The sequence below is a fragment of the Atractosteus spatula genome, chromosome 12 (genome assembly GCF_055471065.1).
Source record: "Atractosteus spatula isolate fAtrSpa1 chromosome 12, fAtrSpa1.hap1, whole genome shotgun sequence".
NCBI classification, from domain to species: domain Eukaryota; kingdom Metazoa; phylum Chordata; class Actinopteri; order Semionotiformes; family Lepisosteidae; genus Atractosteus; species Atractosteus spatula.
In genome coordinates this window covers 30,750,648-30,772,501 of record NC_142717.1, presented here as the reverse complement: position 1 = coordinate 30,772,501, position 21,854 = coordinate 30,750,648, and the positions used below count along the sequence as shown (strand labels likewise).

The 21,854-nt window shown below is 41.2% G+C and overlaps 2 protein-coding genes across 2 annotated transcripts in view; one reads left to right on the top strand and one right to left on the bottom strand.

Annotated features, from left to right (window-relative positions):
- The window catches only part of LOC148822896 (protein Jumonji-like), a 142,562-nt gene extending 132,315 nt beyond the window's left edge, over positions 1-10,247 (top strand). Inside the window, exons 14-18 of the mRNA XM_088929014.1 lie at positions 1,711-1,893; positions 2,767-2,897; positions 3,432-3,615; positions 4,587-4,694; positions 6,270-10,247. Of these exons, the coding sequence (XP_088785140.1) occupies positions 1,711-1,893; positions 2,767-2,897; positions 3,432-3,615; positions 4,587-4,694; positions 6,270-6,452 (789 nt within the window). The 3' untranslated portion in view covers positions 6,453-10,247. The remainder of the gene's footprint in view (positions 1-1,710; positions 1,894-2,766; positions 2,898-3,431; positions 3,616-4,586; positions 4,695-6,269) is intronic.
- A 762-nt stretch (positions 10,248-11,009) lies between these two features.
- dtnbp1a (dystrobrevin binding protein 1a) overlaps positions 11,010-21,854 on the bottom strand; it is a 103,061-nt gene continuing 92,216 nt past the window's right edge. The window contains exons 8-10 of the mRNA XM_088928764.1: positions 19,274-19,429; positions 14,628-14,771; positions 11,010-12,571 (exon numbers count right to left, since the gene is read on the bottom strand). Of these exons, the coding sequence (XP_088784890.1) occupies positions 12,306-12,571; positions 14,628-14,771; positions 19,274-19,429 (566 nt within the window). The 3' untranslated portion in view covers positions 11,010-12,305. The remainder of the gene's footprint in view (positions 12,572-14,627; positions 14,772-19,273; positions 19,430-21,854) is intronic.

Sequence of the window (21,854 nt, the reverse complement as noted above, 5' to 3'; positions counted from 1 at the left end):
TTTCTATATTTTTGTGTTTGCCAGCTATTTGTAGTTGGCTGGGAAGTTCATTAATGTTACATCCTTTTTAAAAGCATTTCATATAGAAACTAAGTTCCTTATAAGCTACAGTCCTGTGTTTAAATATTTGAACGAACAGATTTTCTTCCATGTGTATTTTTTTTGTCTTCATTCTTTTGACTGTGTGACCCTAGGTATGAATGATCCCACTTGCATATAAATTCCCACTGTGCTATAAAAAGTGTTGAATTTGATCACAATGCACGTGGTATTAGACTACAATCAAATCAGTCACTGTTGTGCAGTCCCAGTTAGATGACCTACGACAGCCACTCAGTTCCACCAGTCCCACTGCACAGCAGCTCATGAGGAGCAATGAGAAGCTGTGTGACCTACTGAAGCTACTTTACTGACAGCTGGTTGTACACGGTTCAACCAGAACACAGTCGTTACTGTAACTCTTCTGCTGTTGTGAACAGTACCTTGAGGATCTTTAATAATCAAGAGCTTGGGGCCCCATTTAAAGTCTCCAAAGACTGGGACCTGCAACAGCGCAGTGTCACTTGTCACCATACTGGAGCATTAGATGGGAAATTTTAGTCCCAAGGGAAGAGTGCTGCCTACCGATCCACCAAGCCTGTGTGGTGCATTACCTCATCAAGCAACAAGAAAGCCAAAAGACGGCAACACTGATTCAACTTGAATTCTTCTCTGCATTAAAAATAACATTACTAGCGAAGCGCAAAGGTTTTTCAGGAAATGATTTGTTACCAAAAAAAAAAGCAAATAGTGCACACTGTCTAGGCCAGTGTTCCATAGTCCTATTTTTGGAGTAAACCTTCAGCTTCTAGATTTTTTCCAGTTAAGTTCTTGACTACTTAGGCAACTTAAAGCATAAATTGATCTATTTGCTTTTTAACCTAATTACAACTCTTTAGTACTAAGAGAAAGATGAAGCTGCATTTATCCTGTGCCAGTTTCAATTGCTCTTAAGTTACGTTTGTTGTTCCAAGGCTTAATTTGAACACACTGGGTCTATAATGGGTGTAGGATTCCTCTTTTTGTGAGTGTATCTTTTACATCTTTACTGAAGACGGCATGAAGCAGTTTTGCTTGGATTTGGAATAAATTCAGACTGCAGAGTGAACAAGTTACTGCAGGATGTACTGTTGTGTGGCTCTGCCTTTTGATGTTTGCAGTTTTTACCAGCTTAGGAATGTCATTCTATCAGTTTCTGTATCCAGATCTCATACCTATTGGATCTGTTGTTTATAATTCTAAATGTATTCTTTACAGAGAAGACAGACATATGGCGTATGTGACATTTCAGGAATAACTGAAAGGTGGTTGATCACCTTGGCAAGTTAGCCACTTGTGGAAATAGTTTCAGTTGGTTCTAATCCATATGCAAAGATCAGGTCTAAAAAACATCCATCCATGGTGATACAAGAAGGCAGCTGCATCACTAAAACCTTCCCTGAAAACTCTTGAATTCAGAGCACTACAGGAGGATGTGAGTCTTCTTGAGTGTTCTCTGGGGAAAAAAAGCCCTTTTTCGTAACAAATTCAACCTCGTAAAATACGTTGATCACAAAAACAACTCCAAACTTGTCTTGCGCCTTCCGTGAACTGCGCTGCCACTTCTCGGCTCCTCTCCATTTGCGTCACTTGTGTTGAGCCCATCTCTGTCCTGCTCTCCCCCATGGGCAGATCTCTCCGGAGACGCTGAGTCGCGAGGGGATAAAGGTGCATCGCACTGTCCAGCAGAGCGGCCAGTTCATCGTCTGCTTCCCAGGGACCTTCGTATCCAAAATATGCTGTGGTTACAATGTTTCCGAAACTGTGCACTTTGCTACCACCCAGTGGATGGACCTAGGATATGAGGCTGCTAAGGTGAGTAAAGACGGAGCTACATCAAGGCGGGTAAGGGCTCTCAGCCCCATGTCTGGGTCAGGACCAGTGACACGGAAACACAGAAATGTATATCCATCGTTACAATTCCCCAGTTTCAAAATACAGCCAAGGCCGTCTCTTTGAAGTTAAATCTAATAATGCAAGAATGTCAAGTTAGAAATAGACAGAAGAACATTTCATTTTCATCAGATTGCCTGGAACATATTGATTCCAGCTGTTTGAATCCTGGGACTCCAGGGAATCTTTCATCAGCTTTATTGTTTAGATTGTTTAGATGCCCACAACCCCCCTGTGTTAAGAAATCGCTTCTTTTATGCTCTCAGCTTTATTTCGCTGTTGGTCGTCAAGAAATCCTTTGAGTTGATTTGTCCTTTTCTTTCAAGGATTTCGAGTACCGTCTGTCCACAGTCTGTCTGTCATCATGTCTGTCAACAGCCTTCTCTGTTGAACATCTTCCTCTGAAAATAATTAAAAGGGCTGAATTAAAGGGTTCAGAGAAAACTGATCTCGTGAGTTAGAATGACTATAACTTAACTTACAGGGTGCTTTTGCTTGCTGTGTCTGCAGCATCATTTGGCCAGAATTACCTGTCACCCAAGATGTATTAACACACCATTTGCTTTGCAATAAGCCTGTGATTAGTACTGTGATGCACTTGAGCAGGTGTACTAAATAAAGATTAAAAGCTGGACTAATTGATTTCTTTTGAGAGGTGGGAGGGAAGAGCTTTGAGAAGAGAGGCAAACAAAGGTCACTTAGGAGAACAGAAGTGAAATTCGCTTGTCGGAGGACGATTTGCTAACCACAGTAGTTCTTGCCGTGTTTATAAGCTATTTTAATTTTCTCCTGCAGGACCTAAAATTTCGACGTATAGCAAAACCTTTTTCCATGGAAAAGCTGCTGTACCAGATTGCAACAGCGGAGTCCAAACGGGAGAATGGACAGATATTGAGTACAATCGCTTCACTTCTCAAAGAACTCAGGTATTTTTCATCTTCTGTGGAGTGTTCTGGTTCTGTTGTGATTGTTGTGCAACGTAGAGGCTTCTTAAAAGCGAATTGCAAGGTTAAATAGCCCCTTTACTAACACTAAGGAAGAATTGCATTTTGTTCAAGGTACTGGCAAAAGGTTATATTCTCAGTTCTGCCAACTTTCTTTAAAAAAAGGTGTTGATATGTAAGTACGTTTTCAGGGACCAATTGTTGCTTTAGAAACTAAGCCATTGAGACTCTTGAGTTAAAATTTAAAACATTTTTTGTGCTAACACGTGTCAATCCCAGTATTCATTTGTTGTGTTTTGCATCAGAACGTCCAGCAAGTAACTCCGTTCCTGCAAGAATGTCTAGCTCTTTTGAGATTCAGATTTTTTCATTGCAATGTCGAGAACGAATCAACCGAGCTGTAAGGCCAGAAGGGAGCAGGGGGCCGTGAGGAACCAGGGGTGGACCGCTGGTGGTGGTGTTGAAGCCTGCCCGGCATCATAGGCTCACTGTGGTCTCTCGCCTCTTCTCCGGCAGGGATATTGAGCTGAGGCAGCGGCAGAAGCTGTATGAGGCTGGGTTGCATTTCTCGGCTCGCTACGGCACACACGACAACAACCAGACACCAGCGGAGGGCAAGAAGAAGCAGCGGAAGTGGCTGGCACTGGAGACATCGGAGCGGCGCTGCCAGATATGCCAGCACCTCTGTTACCTTTCCATGGTGAGAGACGGGGACCAGAACCGGGCCGGTCGATACCGGGGCTGTGGTGGGGTGGTAGGTTTGTTATAGAGCAGAACATTCATCGACCTCTTAAATGTTCGATCCAGGCATCCTGAAAAGGGCATCGTTGAAATATTAAGATCCTGACACAGACCTGTCAGCTCAATGTCGAATGCTGACTGTGAGGGGAGAACGCACAGTTTGGAAAGTGAACTGAAGTTTTTCCTTTCAGGGATTTGTGAAACTTGAGCGTTGTTACTGTGCTGGTCTCCAGCAAGTCCTAGAGAGAAAGCTTTGCCACCTCTGGCTTTGTAGGCATCATGGATCAATCAATTGCTCGTGATCATGCTGATCTTGGCTCATTTGGCCACTAATAAATTAGCTAACTATTTTGAGATTGGTTAAGTGATTAAATCCTAAAGGATTTGTGACTAATTTCTACAATTTGCCTTTTTTTTCCCCCCTTATCTTTACATTCTACGGTCAATTTGAATTCCGCATTCACTGTTCGAAACTATCAGGAACCTCCAGTCAAATGAATAAACACTCGGGGCCAGACAGTGTGTGGATGACTAGAGGGTGCGAGATGAGTTCCATTACCTGTTCCATAATAATTCCCAGTTCTTGAGTTCCAGTGCTCGTGGTTCAGTTCCACAGGCCAGTACCCTCATCACGACATGAGCTAAGGGCGGTCCTGCTTAGAGTAATGGAAAGGGATTTGGCTGAAAATATTTTGAAACTCGTGGAACCAGTGCCATGTCTTCTTCATGGCCTTTCTGATACTAAAGGAGCCCTAGCCGGTCACATCCAGCCATTTGAGAAATGAGCCACTTTTTCACATGATCTTCTCGGACTAGTTAATGCTATCTGGGAGAAAGAAGAACCATGATAAAGACACCTCAGCAGTTGTAAAAGTCCTGCATCTGGTGTTCAGGTAGTTCCCTTCACCATGTCTGATCTTGTCTTTGCAGGTTGTCCAAGAGAATGAGAATGTGGTGTTCTGTTTGGAGTGTGCTCTCTGCTACGTAGAGAAACACAAGTCCTGTCGTGGCCTAAAATTGATGTATCGCTACGATGAGGTAACCGTCCCGCATTCAACTCATGTAAAGTTTAAATTATCAAATTTCATGGTAGCTTTTATTAGACTAAATGTGTACAATTTAAATATAGATAACACAATATTAGTGTGATAATGTTTATTTTCATTTACAGTTAATTCTGTTTGAACTTGTCTAGTTTTATGTTGAATTGTTCATTCTTAATGTCTCCTGCTATTCACTTTAGTAATCATCCATAGTATTGATACCCTTATCTTGACTTCAGTTTCTTCCTGCTTTAAAATGATGCTTTCACCATGTATCCAATGGGTTTTCAGCAAATTCAAATTTGCACCATTACCAGTGTGTGACTGTCATCCCCTTTTCAGTTTGCTGTTGGCCAAGCGATTATGAAAATTTGATCACACTGTTCCTTATCCCTCCATTGGAGTAGGCATGTTAAAAAAAATGAATTGCTCAATAGAGCGGCTGGCTGGTGGTGCATATCTGATCTCATCCTCTCCGTGCATCACAGGACAGGGCGCTTAAGGCTAAAAACAATAAGCTGTTCCAAGTTGGGTAAATATAAACTAAGCTTATAGGCAGCCACTTACTGTTGCTTGCCATTAACTGTATCATCACTGAGGCTTTGCCCAGTAGGAGTTACTGCACTAAAAGATAAAATTCAATTTGCAAACCAAAATCCTTATAGCAGTTTATCGTACAGCTTTCAACACCTGTTTGCTGCTTTTTTAGAGAAGCTCCAATATGTTCAAAATTGTTCGAACTGAAGAATGTTTTTCCATGTTCCTGTATTGTTTCTTGCTAATTCTGTACATCCATTCTTGTTTTCAATTTACATACAAAATAAGCTCCCTCTTTGGGAGAAAAGCTAAGACTGCCAACACCCCAGTATGGCCAGAAAGGGATAGCAGTCTCCAGTGATTGTAGGGCTTGTGTAGAGTGTTCCATTGTGGGGGAGAAGATTCTCTGAAGGTGCTTGAGCTGGTAATTCTCTTCATGAAAATGCGGAAAAACTTTTAATTCTGAAATTTGAAAATGGAGGATGTCTTGGGTAGAAGGGGCAACAGATAACATCCCTCTTCCTGCAGTTCTGTTATTCACACTCATGTCCTCTCTTGTCACGATGGGAGACATCACTGTTCCTGCAGCTCCGTTGTTCACACTCGTGTCCTCTCTCGTCACGACGGGAGACATCGCTGTTCCTACAGCTCTGTTTTTCACACTTGTGTCCTCTTGTCATGACGGGAGACATCACTGTTCCTGTAGGTCTGTTGTTCACACTCGTGTCCTCTTGTCGTGACGGGAGACATCACTGTTCCTGTAGCTCTGTCGTTCACACTTGTGTCCTCTTGTCGTGACAGGAGACATCACTGTTCATGTAGCTCTGTCGTTCACACTCGTGTCCTCTTGTCGTGACAGGAGACATCACTGTTCATGTAGCTCTGTCGTTCACACTCGTGTCCTCTTGTCGTGACAGGAGACATCACTGTTCCTGTAGGTCTGTTGTTCACACTCGTGTCCTCTTGTCGTGACGGGAGACATCACTGTTCCTGTAGCTCTGTCGTTCACACTTGTGTCCTCTTGTCATGACAGGAGCAAATCAACAGCTTGGTGAATCAGGTCTGTGGGAAGGCGGCCATGAAGACGGGCGAGAATGGCATAGGCCTCGTTAGGGCTCCGGTGAAGCGAGGGCCCAGGAAACGGGCCACTGTGGATGTGCCGCTGTCCCGCCTCTCCTCCTCACACATGTCCAAAAGTGCTTCGAGTTCCTCCTGAAGATGATGACTTTTTTTTATTTGGGGGGGGGGGGGTAAAATTTCATTTTCCCAACCATAGTATGGAGAACTTGCTCTAGAATGCAAGCTGTCTTTGCACTAGCTCTAAAGAGGATTTGTTCTGTTTTTAGAGAAGTATTTTTGTTTTAGCATTAAATTGTTAAATATATACATATATAAATATATATATATATTCTACACACTTACTGCGGTTAAAAGTTTTTTTTATCCTTTTGAATCGCAGTAGCTTCACTGTTTCAGATGCATGTCGAAGGGCTGACCTGTATTGAGTTCCCCCCCCTCCTATCAGCCCCTTTGACTGCATAAAGATTAATATGGATTTTTTGTAACTGTGAAAAAAAGGTTGGCTATTTTAAAGCAAAAAAAAAAGGTTTTCATTAGTTTAAGATCAGTGCTGTGTTTTTATAATTTCAGTCATGCGAGCAGCTTTTTGGGGAGAGAGCTTTGCTCAGCAGCGTTTTACTTTTTTCGATTTTAATCAGGTTTGTTTTTATTTTTACTGAGAGATGGTGAGGAGGGAGGCATCTTGAGGAGTGAGCAGAATTCCAAGGCAGCTCCAAATTAATTTTTTTCAGGAAATAAGGGGTTGGACATGTTGCTGATCAGAGCATTATAGACTTTACATCACTAGGCATCAGTACAGAAAGGATAACTAGAAACGAGAGAGCTGCCTTCTTTTGGAGTTGTTACATGTAAAAACTGTGCCTGATAGGAAATCCACACAATTGTTTTGGTGCTGTTGGTTATTTTATTACATGGAAAAAAAGTGCTCTATTCTGGCATTTTTTACAACAGGACAAGAGGCTTCAATGCTTTTTGATTCTAGATGTGCAATCTTATTAACATTCCATTCTCCTACTCATTTTGTTTCTTCTGTATTACACTCAATAAGCATTAATTATTATTTTTGTTTTGGTTTTGTTTTGGTCTGACGTGACTTCACAAGTAGAGCCACTAGTCTGTGTGAAATGTGAAAAATCCAGTTTTCCTCTCACTTTTCTTTGCGTTTTCACTTTTCAAGATGTATTAAAGAAAAAAAAATGGAAAAAAAAACTTAAAAAAAAACTTTTGTACATATGCCTGTAAATTTCTTTAAATACTTGAGCCTTTTTGGGGGAGGGAAGGGAGGGTTGAGGAGGACATAAAGCAGATGAAGAAAAAGCCTTACATTTCAGTTTCTTCATCCATTTGAGTTTGATGCTTACAGGGTTCCTCTTGTAACATTTATAAATAAGTGCTGCTTACATCACTGAATAAATAAGGAGTAGCTGTTGCCCCTTTAGTTTTTCTTGTTTTTAGCTTTACTTTTTTAAGAAAAGGGAAAGAAGAAGTTCACAAAAAAAGTTTTTACATTTTCATTACTGAAAATTCAACAATGTGTAGTAGCTACTCATGTTGCACTGAGCTTGTCAGTGATGACTGTCAAGAAATCCTATAATCCAGTTTGTTGTTGTCCTTTACAGAAGACTGAACTGTTTTAGGGGTATTTAATGAAAACAAGTTGAGTGTTTTCAAAATGTGGTTGTCAAGTTTTTATGGCCTTACAATGTATTTTATGAGTTTTTCTTTTCTACAGTAAATCTTACTGCTTACAGTCCAACGTTTAATTTATTAGCGCTGCTTTTCAGCCTTTCCATCCATATGGGAAGATTCATGTTGGTTATTGACAGTTTTTTTTTTACTTTCCAAGTTTGTACTTTTAAAGGTTTAATAAAAACTTCTGGACAATTCACTGTCAGTTCTTTACAAAACCTGTTTCGATCTTTATTTGTCTGAAGCTGTTCTTCATAAGAACGTCTCTGCTGTTGTTTTAACTTGAAAGAGATATTGCATATGTAGGAGTCATTTCTGCTGGTTGGGTTTTTGGTGTCATCCGGTATTTCCGAAAAACCTGGGTGCTTTAAGGCTCAGACTGAAGTGGTGCTGATCATACATCTTGTAATTGTAGGAACTAGAGGATCCTTTTAGAAATCTCTCCTCTGCTGGCTGTTAACCTGTCCCTTCAGTATGCGGGGTCACCAAACCTTTCACTCCCAATGTCACTGATTTGCCTTCTCCATTATCACTGCCAGATATTTTGGTGTTAACCGCAACCTAATTACATTCCTTAAAAAAAAAAGTGGAGCAAATCTGATTTCCAGCGCACCACGCAGCAGGAGTGCTCCAGCGCAGAGTCTGTGGGGGGGGCTCGTGCGTGCTGCCTGCGTTCTCCCATGCTGAAGGGAAAGTGTTTGGTCCATGTGGAGGAAGTGTGCAATAAGCCGTTACCAGGGGGTTTCCTACACTTGGCACCCCCCACCCCACCCCCTCCTTACCGTGATACCTTGGTTAACCCACAGTGTGACCACAGATTCAGACTAGTGAAACTGACCCAGCTGTTTTTTTTCCCTAAGAAGGCTTATGGCCTAATATGTGTTTTGGTCTAGCTATATGCCTGTATTTCTATATTTATACTTTTTCTTTCTCAAAGTTGTAACCAGTTTTACACAGTTTATAGATGATGGCTGTCTCACTTTTGTATCTTTTGTATACCTTCACCAGCTGCTGCCTGTAATGTATTTTTGAATCTTCGACAGCGCTGGGAATTTGTCCTGTCCAAACCCTATTCCTGTTGTACGCTTTGCGACGGCTGTACGTTTCCGAGCCCAGCCGCCTGCGGATGTTTCAGGCCACTTCATGGCGTCAAGGGAGGCGACAGCGATGTCGGCAGACATTCGTTTTTCCCTTCCACTAGACGGGTGTCACGATTCTGCATTCTTAAGAATCCGTATGCAGAGTCCCTGGCGCATGCCTGTAGTGCTGTAGCTCCAGCTATTCTAGCAGCTGGTGCTCGTTTTGTAATGGAGTGGCTTCCTTCCCAGAGTGCTGTGCGCCAGGCTTCGGGAGAGCTGCATGATGGTGTTAGCTGTAACCATGCACACCGAAGCACTCTCACCTCTTTTGCAGTGGTGAAGGAGCAGCAGGTTTGGAAGGCTCTGAGAGAACATCAATGCTGAGTGCTCCTTTAAAACTTTGGAGGGAATGGAGGCCTTCAAAATCGGAGGCTGAAAGCTGAAACCCACCATCCTTATGCTAGTGGTAGATAAACCCATTGGTAATGGCTGTTGTTCCCCTCCCGAAGGGAGCCATGAGTGGATGTGGGGGGGGGGGGCATCCTTATTCACTTCAATTCACAAAGCTTTCATCCTTCATTCAGCCTCATTCACAACCTAACCCTCTTCCTCCCCCAGTATCTGGGTTCACCTCCAACCATTAACCAGACCCATCTCACTTTCAAGGACGGTATTTTATAGGTCATCGTTATGTAGCAGACTAGAATGGACTTGTGCTTGATTGTTTTATGTACAGCTTAGCTGAGACTTAATTACTTGTTGAGAATAGTATTTTTTAAAAATCTATATGGAATGTACAATCAAGGTCCCCTCCATAGTAAACCCTACTTGACCTAGATGATGATCGATGTCCTTGAATCTCACATCTACATTCTCCTACTGCTATTAGCATTTCCTCACACTTCGTACCCTTCACCAACCATTACTGGTCTTCAATGTGCCATATAGGATGCAACACTCGGATTAAAAACCCTGGTTATTGTACAGTAGTTAATCAGTTACAAGTTGTAATTTGGATGGATTTCAATATTTTTGTTCCCTTGGGTTTGTCAACTATAGGCAGAAAGTGCAAAAGTGCTGTCAAAGATACGTGTATCTTAATAACTTGTATCTGGAGATGACATTCAGATTCACCAATAAAAGCAAAACGTTTCCTACTTCAATGATGTGTTTGTATGTTTTGTTACCCAACTGTCATTTCCTTGGTAGGCATAACACATTAGAATGCTGCTGGCAAAAGTGAAACCGAGTACCTTTTTTAAAGAAGATGTAAACACAGGTAAAGTGTAGAAACATTTTTACCCGCAAATTTATATTCTTAGACCTATCTAGTTTCCCCATCAGAATTATGTGGCACAACTGAGGTTAATATAGATATTAACAGAAATACCACAGCAGCTTCATCTGTCTTTACCGCTTAAAAGCAGCAAACGAACACACAGCACTGGTTTTAAGAACTATATTGGATTTTGAAAGCAACTGGTCAATAAACTACTCCAGTACATTTACTCTGGTATAGTGTTTTGGTAAAATGTAAAAAATTGTCAAATAACCATCTGGCTGAGATAAAAGCAAAAACATATAGGAAATACATTACCTTGGGTACATGAAATCAGAATTTCATTTTAGAGCTTCAACAGAACAGACTTTTTTTTTAACTAATCTCTAATTATAAGGCACCTTTGTCGAATGATTGTGACGCTGGGCCCTGTATATTTTTAAAATGTTTTCTGTTGATAAAATAAGCAGTTATCGGAACACAAATCTGGCAAATATAATAAAAATAATCACACACAGGTTCTCTTTGGGAAAAGTCCTGACAACAGTTATGAGACAACCACCCACACTGAAAAGCAGGCTGAACTGTAAGACCAAGGCAACCAGTTCCAACTCAAGCTTGGATTCTGTGACCAAAACACAATTGATTTACATTTGGTATAACTGTTCTTTTTAATATGTAATATTACTCACAGACAGCTGCCTTCCCATAACAACAGAAAAACTCAGTTCATGGTTCATTGGCTACAACAGACACCAACTGTGCAAACAACAGCTCCAAAGTGAAATACTGCAACTGTGATATATTTTATGTGGAACTGCCTAAGGATTGCGGTACAGGAACTGCAGGACAAAGTTTTAAAAAAAAAACAATTTTCCAAGATGTTCCAAGGGAAAGATGTGCATTACTTGCATTTTGGCAGGTAAGTTTCAATGATTCATAGGATCCTTCCAGTGCCAGGTTTTTCCACAAGCTGTTGATCCAAAATATGTACTGTAGGTACATGGGTGGTTGCCTATATTGACAAGGTAGCATCAAGGCTGGAAATCACCCTTCTAGAGACATCAGACAAACCTACTTCATGGGAAAGTGAAGCACGTTTAGAAGACCACTCTGCCTTTTACAGCTTACTGTTACTGCAGATTTGGAGACGCAGCAAAGGAACTGTGTGCCACTGGCTAAGGATCCAATGGATTATAGACATTGCAGTAATGGGTGACAGAATTGTACATGGCCACTACAAAGGCAGATGAGCGCTGAATGGGGACCTGCATTAGTGTGCAGGCTACACACGATAGAGGTTAGGTCACACCTGGGGAAGGCTCCGCAGCTTAAACTTTGTGCATTTTACTCTTCATCAACGAATTAACCCCTACATGTCCTATTTCAGTGCTCATACAGTGTACCGACAAGACAAAATCTTCAAATATTCATAAAAATGACAATATTAAAGGAAATAATCCTTTAGTGCAAGGGTATGCTGAAAAACAAGGTTTTGTGTAGGCTTTTAAGTAGCAGTCAAGAGAATCGTTCGGGTCATTGGTGGTTTCAGGTGGTTTTCCTCCTAATAATGCAGGTTCCGCTTGCTGTCCAGCTGGCTAGAAATAAGATGGTACAGGCTGATGCTTTTTCCCTGATCACCTCTGACGCTCTCCTCCAGGTGACTGGTGCGCTGACGGTATTAAGCCCAGGAAGGATCTCCTGCTTCAACAATGCGACAAAGGGAAAACTAGGAATGAAGGCTGCAAATGCGGAAAGGAAAAGTTCGCAACAAAACAGTTTTTATTATTGGAGAGAAGCTTTTAGATTTCGTTCTGAGGATGATTCGGCACAATACTGAAGACAGTTAGAAGACAAGGTTTTTGGTACTTCTCAGTGAAGCACACTCAAGGTTTCTAGAAATCAGGGCCGGGGTGTTTGTTTTTTATTTTACGGCCTGTGTTTACGCAGCCTGTGAGTCGCTGTCGTCAGAGTTCTCCTTGACGAGTTCGCTGTCCCGCAGCCTAGCCAGCGTGTTGTCCGCCTGCACTTCCTCCTCGTCCGACTGCACGACGGGGGAGTCCCCCCCCTCCTCGCTGGCCTCCTCGCTGGCCTCCTGGCTGGCGGAGTCTGTGCAGGTCGAGGAGAGCGAGGAGAGCTTGTGCCGCAGCTCGGCCTGGCTGGGCACCTGCAGGGTGATCTCGCTGGAGTATGTCTCCATCTCCGGCCCTGCACCAACAATAAACGTGCCAGCAGTCAGTCACCTGGGCATAACTCTTAGTGCTCCTCCAAGAAATACGACTCATCTTTTCCCCAGCCAAGCCTTCCTCTCCCCTGTGCTCCACACACATCTCAGAATCTCCCTCATGCTAACGATGACTCCAGTCCACTCCAGTCTATTTGCCTGCAGCTCACTGGCATCTAATACTGCTGCAAACGAATACTTACAGTAACACTTGCTACTTTTAAACATTGATTTTCTTACAAGCACTGAAAAGTACCATTTTCAAAACCCTCACCTTTTCCATGTTCATTGTTGTACTTAAAGAGACAAGATAGCTTAGTGGGCTAAACCACTTTGTGTGCCCAAATCCCTCCTCTAGCTTCCAAAAATGAGGTGACACAGTGGTGCAGTGGTTAGTATTACTGCTTTGTAGCACTGGGGACCCATGTTCGTGTGGTTTCCTTCAGGTTCTCTGGTTTACTATATTTCCTTAGTCCAAAAACAAACTGCTAGCTTGTCTTCTGGGAACAATGGCCCTGCTCTGAGTGTGTGTCTGTCTGCCCTGCGATGGACTGGTGCCCCGTCCAGGGTGTACTACTGATTGCCAGAATAGGCTCCAGCTATGTGACCCTGAATTGGAAGAAGAAGGTAGAAAATGGATGGATGGATGTTATATTTAAGATGTCACTTGCTTCTGTTAGTTGCATCCTACAGTAGGTTTGCCCAAGGGTCTGCTGGACAATCCATCTAATTAAAGAGCTAACTTTTAGCTATAACAGTTTGAATCTTAAAACTATTCAAAATGGGAATGCAAGCAGTTTTTAACTGGTAAAACAAGTTTAGCAGACTGATATATTTCACAGTTAAAAGTCCTAAATTTAATAGATTAAATACCTGATGTATTATTTCAGTATTTGCTGTTCATCTAAAAGAAGTGTGTAAAACGTTTACTGTGGATATTAGCACTTGATTGGCTTGCTGGATATTTCAGGAAAACAGAATAAATGAATTGTAAATAAAATGGTTTCTACAGGGCTGAACTCCTGAACTGAGGCTTTGAAATTTAAATATTTTCATATTTGTATTGTTTTCACTGTCATTTTTTCTTCGTGTATCATAATTATATGGAAATCTTCTATTTGACCATTTTTCTCATCAGAAAACATTACTAATAAAAAACTATTAGAAATTATTCGATTGAACATGAATCTACGATGAAGTTCGCAAGGTTTTTTTTTAATGTTTCTTGTTTTTTGTTCTGTCTTTTCCAGCCCTTGCACTTTCAAACGCATCGATCCATCTGACTGTTTGTCAAGACCATGTCTGACACCTTGGAGCACTTTTCTGTCAAAGCAATGCTGCTGTGTGATGTAGCCTACAGCATGAAATCAAAGGCTACAAGCAGAACCACTTCCTTTTTACATTTTCAAGCGTTGAAAAAGCTGTTATGAAGTGATGTTCAGTTTGTCTAAGCAATCAAGAGCTCGGGAAAAAATATAAAAGACTCTCCCTCATACAGTTTTGTGTTTGGCTCATATATTACACTGTAAAAAGCAACTTAAATTTGTGCTGCTTTATGCAGCTGACATGGCATTTTACTGCAGTGTTTTGAGTGAAGTACTGAGCCCAAGGGCACAACAGCAGTGTCTCACCCTGGATTTGGGGGGCACAACCTTCACGATACTAGTACAGACCCTAAGCACGACTCAACACTGCTGCCTCAGCCCGCTGTTGTGCACTGGGGCACCAAGGAGCTCTGTGCCCAGCCTGTAGGCCATGAGAGCCCATCCGATGAGACCACCACTGTGTGTCACACGTGTCTCCTGGAGAGCCCTAAGGGGCTGTTGTGGAACTAAGCTCTTTATGTCAAGATACCTAGGGGTGATATGACAGCAGCAGTTTATTTCTCAGCTTCCTCCCCATTCTTGATTTAGTCAAACCAACACAGATTCTAACCAAGCCTGTCCAACCAGTGGAAACTGGTGGGGAACTGCCCCCAGCCCACAGCCCACTGCCCCCAGCCCAGTTGTCAGTGGCTTGTGAGGGTGTGGGGTGCCGTACCCAGCATCGGCGAAGCCACGCTGTTGTCCTCTCCTCCTGAGTTTAAGAAGACGTCCAATGCCTCTTGGTCGGACATGTCCATCAAGTCCATCTGCTCCAGCATGTCCACGTTTACCTCCATTGAAGACATGCTTCCTATAGGCTCTGTCAACACGAGAACAACAAAACGACAACAATGAGTTTCTGCTAATGGTTGCCCGCTGTACTGCAGCAAGGATCTGAATCCAGGAATCAAGCACGTCAAGACTCCCCCGATCCAAGCAACAATTATAGTGATTCTGGGCAGTGTGGACTAACTTGTATACCCTATAAAGGCGTTACGAAATGATTTAAGATGCCCTGCTGCCTGATGTGGTTCCAGGAAAGACAATTTAAATCTTAAACAGAACTGTCACCTTTTTTAAAATGTGTAACTGCCAGTTACTTTTGTGTCAAACTTAACTTTCACAATCCATGGTTTCTGTTTCTCAGGCAAGCAAGACACCTTCCACCACCTTAAGCCAGTGTCTCGGGTGAGATGGGAATTCAGCGCAGCAGTGCATCAGAGAAGCTCGGCATGCTTTTGTACAGTGACTCAATGCATTCGGTACATTTTGGCTTTTGATGGAAGAGAAACAAACTTCGATGCATGGCTACCATACCTCAGGTATTGTCAAAGCAGGGCAGCACAGTGGAGCGCAACAAAGAAAGAAAGGGAACTGTCAATTTATCAAGTCCAGAGTTGCCCAGAGGCAGCGTGAAATGGCCTGGTGCCTCCCCACAACCCCACTGTGAAACCCAGAGTAACGACACAGAAAAACATATTGAACACAGACCTCTCACAGAGCTTTTCAACTGCTGCAACTGCACAAATGAAACATTGTACAGCACCAGACTGAGGAATTCGCCACAAGATCATTACCAGGCACCTTCAACTGTGAGGTGAGGTGAGGTGTCCGATGCGATACAGGAACAGGCCACTTTAACGGTTTTAAATACGAACTTCAAGACGTACAGTACTTCATGCACTTATAATTCACACTTAATTTGACTTAATCCTTCTAGACGCCAGTGACAGCCACGTCGATATAAGAAAGGGGAGCCAGTGCATCAATCATTCCAACTGAGCGTCTGGGAGAGGATAAAGAACGAGGCTCTCCAGGGGCAGAGCTGGACACTACTGCCCGCAGACAGTCCACACTAAGGTCTGCACATCATGTCACAGCATGTTCCCTTCAGAGAGCTGGCCATGCCCCAGTAATCCTGCACAGCAATCCTCAACTAGTGCAAAACGTTTCCAAAACAAACACAAACATGGGGAAAACCAAAATGACCTCATTGCGTTGTTTGCGTCCCACCAGAATTAAAAACCAACACCAATCTGCAGTAAAATCTTAAAAGTCTCTTAACAATTTGTGATATCAGAATATCTGCCGTTCTCTCTCGTTGTTCTCTTATTGGATGAGATATCTCAAAATACACACTTTCTATTCCAAAAATGTTTCTAAAGGATGTCAGCCTAATATAATAAACATCACATTACCTCACCCAGACAGCTCAATTTGAATCATTGGTATTTATTAACAGAACGTCACAGTCAAAGAAAGCACAACAAACTGAGCTCAGCAAAACCAGTACAAGTATTACAAAAGCGTAACAACATTGCATAAGTAACAGCACAATGTTTTAGCTAAGAAGCGCATATTTTTATATAGTGCAACCAATCAGATGTTTGGAGGCTTTTTTTAAAAAGGAATTTTGACACAAATCAGAGTGCAGATTGTTAAGGATGCTACAGTACAGTTTATTTCTTGTACTAGAGATCATTAACAATACCACAGTTTAATTTCTACTTACCTTTTCACTGTTTCTGCTTGTTACACCCACAGTCAATTCCCTTATTGACCCTGGGTTGGAGATGGCTGTCCTTATAGGTTACTTATATTTTGTGCACAGAGGGGAAATGTACAGGGTCAAAACAAAGTGCAAGAGAATACCGTCCACACATCCTATGTAACTCTGAATCACGTTAAGGAACAAGGGAACCCAGCAAACAGCAAAGAGCTTCTGCTCCTCTATTCAACACATTAATCAGTATGGACAGTGTGGACAGCTGTGACTGCCAGGGAACTGCAAGCTTTAACAGAGCAAACCCACAGAAACTTTGGACAGCGACAAATTTAGAGGCTGCATCAGTATAATACATTACATCAGCTTTTGCAGTCGAATGACTGTAAGAACAGTAGAATCAGAATCTGGTCTTCAGAGTGATTACAAAGAGAAAATAATAATAATTACCACGGAACCATGTATATTAAGAAAATCAGTTTCATGAACAGCATAGGAGCCCCACTGACAAATGCAAATTACTATTGGATCTCTTTTTTTAGTGAACAAACCGCATTCTAGTCAATACTCAATATGTAATGCAAACATTTTGTAAGTAAACAAGTCTGCAAAACATGTTGTGCTCTTTCTAAAAAAAGGATACTTTGGAAATTATTTAAATCCTCCGGTGTACTGTAGCTTGATATTAAGTGGGGTCTGAACTAGAACACTAGTTTCTAAGGGGGATATTTTGGTTTGTCTGCAAGACTAAAATACATTATAAAAAACATTTAATGTAGCAAATTTGTTTGAAAAGTAATTAGAAATCAGCTGTTTAACCAACTCATCTTACATTAGAGTCATTAAAATATGTTTCTTTTGGAATGGTGTTCAGGGCTGGCTTTATTTTGATGTACTGTAATATGAAAGTTCTCCAAATGAGTTAATCCCCAGATAGAACACTTCTTTAATCCATTTTGATTTAAGCAATGATCAACACCAATCTTCTAAAAATGTGCATGTAATTTACAATCTACATTCCTTTCCGCCTCCTATTTCAAACTGATAGCGTGTGTGAAACATTAGAAGTTGTCTGTAAAGAGAGTTAATAATGTTTATTTCTGTGATTTTCCGGGATTGTCAGTTAAAGTTATTTCCCAATGTTCAAATTAAAAAAAAAAACTGCCCTTAAAAATTACAGAACAAACTGTTTTGTTAAAATTGCTTTAGTTTATCAAAAATGGTAATTTACTTTAGCTTCTTCTACTGATGCAGTTATTTTGTTAATTATTCTATGAATAACAGAGGATCAATTACTGTCAAAGTTTAATTTCTAGGGTATCTTACCACAATGTACAATAGCATCTAGGTTTCTTTTCAAAGACTACAGTGGTAGTGTTACTGGGTATTCAGCAAAGCTATAGACAATGCCCAGTGAGTAAGGAGCAAGCTGGTATTGACCTGTCCCTAAGGCACAACACAGCAAGCAAGCATGTTAATGCTGCTGTTTTCTAACAGCAACCAGTTCACAGGCATGCCCACTACAACGTCATTACAAAGTTGTTGGAAAGAAGGTAAATCGTCATTAATAAATTGATGTGGCTCTAGTGCAATTACAGACACACAAACATGGAGGATTTTCTGCAGTTTGACAACACTACTCAAATTATTTGCTCTTGTTGGTGTGACACTATTTAAATCCTAATCATATTTTAGTATTTATTAGCTCTATTAGTTACTGTTTTGAAAATGATTAACAAACAGTATTTCAGATTTTGGACAGATCTTTAAAGATCTCAAAGGTTTCATATCTCTGAGCTTCTGCACATCGGGTGTGAGCACAGTGTAAGATAAGAAAGTGTTCTACTGGGCTATGCACTGTTTGGACTGAACAGTTTTAAATTCAAGACCAAACAGTACAGCAGTCAAATACAGAAAATCAGAACAATGTGATCATTCCCAAACACCACTGAGGATTCAATATACTGTATAACAACTGAACAACTCAGAGGTGTGAGGTATCTAGTAAGCCACTCTCAAAACACACCGCACTGCTTAATCTGTTTTAAGATTTGATATTTGATCAAATTTAGGAAAAGGGTGATTCCTAAAGGAAATGAACACAGGTTATTCCTTCAAAAAATGTTTATGTCTTCCCAAGTGGGTCTGTCATTTTAAATCACTGGAGGGATCCTGAAATTTGGCAGAATTTTATTTTTGTTTCACACCTGCGATGGTCGAGGTTGCTTCTCAAGGTCTGATGGATTGCTTTCATCATCTTTGTTTGATGATATCTTTTTCCTCCGGATTTCAGTCACTTACCAGGCGGCAATTAGTCTTTTATATAAGGTTTTACACAAAACAGCCTAGAGAGACTAAATGATGTAGTATGTGCAATCGTTGGGTTTTAGAATAATAACTGGAAGGAGAAGAGTTCAAATCCCAGGTGAGATACCACTGTTGTACCCTTCAACAAGTAACTTCAGCTGAATTATTCCAGTAAAATACCCAGCTGTATAAATGGGTCAATGTACTGTACGTTACTGTGAATAAATATATGTTAGACAGGTCTTCAGGTGGAAGTGGAGCACAGCATAATTAATCTGCTCAGACTCCACTTCAGACAGTTGGTGGAAGAATGAGGACCTTGAAACAGGATCATTCCAGTAACAAACCCTTCCAGAGACTATCTGATCATGGACACTGCTGCTTCTAAACTCTCCTGAAGCTTGCAAGGTGCTGGCCTTGAGAAACAGACCTACTCCTTCCGGTGCTAGGGCCTGGAAATATATCTTCCGTGGAATGACAGATGGAAGTGGCTTAAAGAGCCTCCAGCTCACCTCTCCTCTCTGCGATCTGCAGGTAGCCAGTGGACAAGTACTGTTCCATGTCCTGCTGAAACGCTTCCTCGAAGAACTTCTGTCTCTCCTTCAGCTTCACCTGCTGGGCATGTTCCATCTCCAACACCTTCTGGGCATGCTCCGAATCCAGCTCCGCTGCAACACAACAGGCCAGGCAGGTGTTTTACTCCTGTACACGCAGCATGGCAGCGGCTCAGAAAGACACTCACTGCGGGCTAGCATTTCACCACCAATACATCTGAATGTATAACTTTAGGCTCTTTGCAGCATTTGTTGTGCAGCTTCTCATTGTTTCAGTAGTTGAGACCTCCAAGCTATTGAAAAACTCTCAATAGCAGCTCTTGAAAAATAAATAGAGCAAGAAATGCAAACATACACGCACATGCACGCAACTGTGCACGCATATATGCGCACACAAACACAGTATACACAGACATGCCTACACATACACACACATAAAGACACACTTCTGTGTGGTTAACCCTTCCAGACAAATGAACAAAAATAGTAGTCATAGACAGATGTTATAAAGCAAATACAAATGCAAAAGTAATGAACAGCGCTCCCAGAAGTCACTGTTCTTTCTCTTCCTGCTTTTTTCAATAAGAAAGCAACAGCACACAGGCAGGAAGTATTCCTTCCATCTTTACACCACTAAAGCACCAATACTATAGTTACTGATGGACATGCCATGACTGGGTTGTCTCCTCTAAATATGAATGGTTACAGTTTGATTTCAAAGCAGCCTGGTGTCCAGACCTGCTTTTATCAGATTTTAGAAGCACTCTCCATCTTGTAACACCAGTATTTACTTTTTTTAACAAATTAAATTATGTCATCTGTTCACTTACAGTAAACTAAGAACTACAACAAACTATGAAATGAAATGCTGTATTGCCTTTACTGAACAGAACGCAGCAAACATTACTAAACGCCATCAATATACTGTATCTACAGAACACCCATATGGATGTATGTAATGTGGCAATTTAGTTTGCAAGGTCGGTATTAAACTTGCTAAACTTACCTCCAGGGAAATTTAAATCTCACGCCCAAAGGATTGCACTTAGGTAGCACGGTTCATTATTCAGGATAATACACAAAAAGAGACAAGACGGGGAATATTCATGGATAAATTGAGGATAATTTATTATTCCAAGTGCTTTTGTGCTATCCTGTTCTGGTCCTTACTATATTTTTGCCTATTTCATTTTCATTTTTAAATCAAGTAATATATTGTCTTACATTAGTGCACTACAGGATAATTAACTGACTACTGTATCTTTACTGTATGTATAGATTGCTAAAAGGAATGCAGATTTCTAGTCACAAAGCAGCACTGTCCCTGCTGCATATATCCACAAAGCTAAATGGTCTGAGTAAAAGTACAGAAAAGATCATTTTATCTCGTTATTTTACCTAAATCTGCTTTGTGGTCTTCTTTCAATGGGTTTTTCAATTGTTTCAATAACAAAATCCATGGTGTATGTACTGAATGTATGGAGCTCAAATTCATTTTAAGCTGCTCAGAAATACAGATTGTCAAAAGTTGAAATCAGATTCTTTGCGTCACTCTTCCTCCGTTAAAAAATACAAGGTCTCTAAATTGTGTACCGCTATGTTTCTACATATCTGTGTAGGGCAACCTGGAAACAGCCATCTGCCATCACAGTCAAGCCATACATTGCTGGACAGAAGCATCCAAACTGTTGACCATTAATTTACAGAGATGTACAGTGTAAATTATAATGTCTCTTTAGTCAGTGAGGTGCGTAATGTGCTCAGTTTGGTCAGGCTTGGACAACTACGTTCCGTTGCTTTGTGGTGAGCTGTGGAGCAAGAACCTGACTTGAAACTGGTCACAGGAAAAAGTCCACAAGGCAGAACTGGTACTGAAAAGTATGCAAACTGGAAAAAAGGGGAAAAGCTGGGAAACTCTGGTCTTGCAATCAACATTTTCTTTTTTGATTCTGCTTTTCCACAACAGAGACCGCAATGACTAACCGAACCCTAGGCAACTTCAAACAGCATGTGGCATGTTTTGAGAGGTCTTTTTTTAGCAATCCATGAGAGGTAAAATTAAAATTAAACCCTAGCCTCACAATACAGACAATGGTGGTATTATTTTGTCCCAACTGACACGCTTTAATTAAGGTTAATAAAATAACCAAATACAGACAAATGAACAACGTTTCCCTCAGGATGTAAAAGACTAACCCTCATCACTACCCTCTTTCTGTTTATCAGATTCCAAAAGTGACATAATGCATAATCATGTAAAGACCTGACCTTGTGTAGAGTAGCACTACAAATCCAGGTAAGAGAGTTACATGGCATCACCCATTAGATGTCCTTTGAAAGAATAAATGTATGATGTATCAGGGTACAGCAGAAAGTAAAAGCTTGTGGCAGCATAAGGCATAAGACGTGATGAGTGCTGACACTGTGCCAGGAACTGCTTTACAATCTTCTTGCAGTCAGGTTGAAGCCTGTTCCCTTTGCAGAAGCCTTTCTGGCTGCTCTTCAAAAAGACTTTCACATCAAACAAATTGGGCTGCCT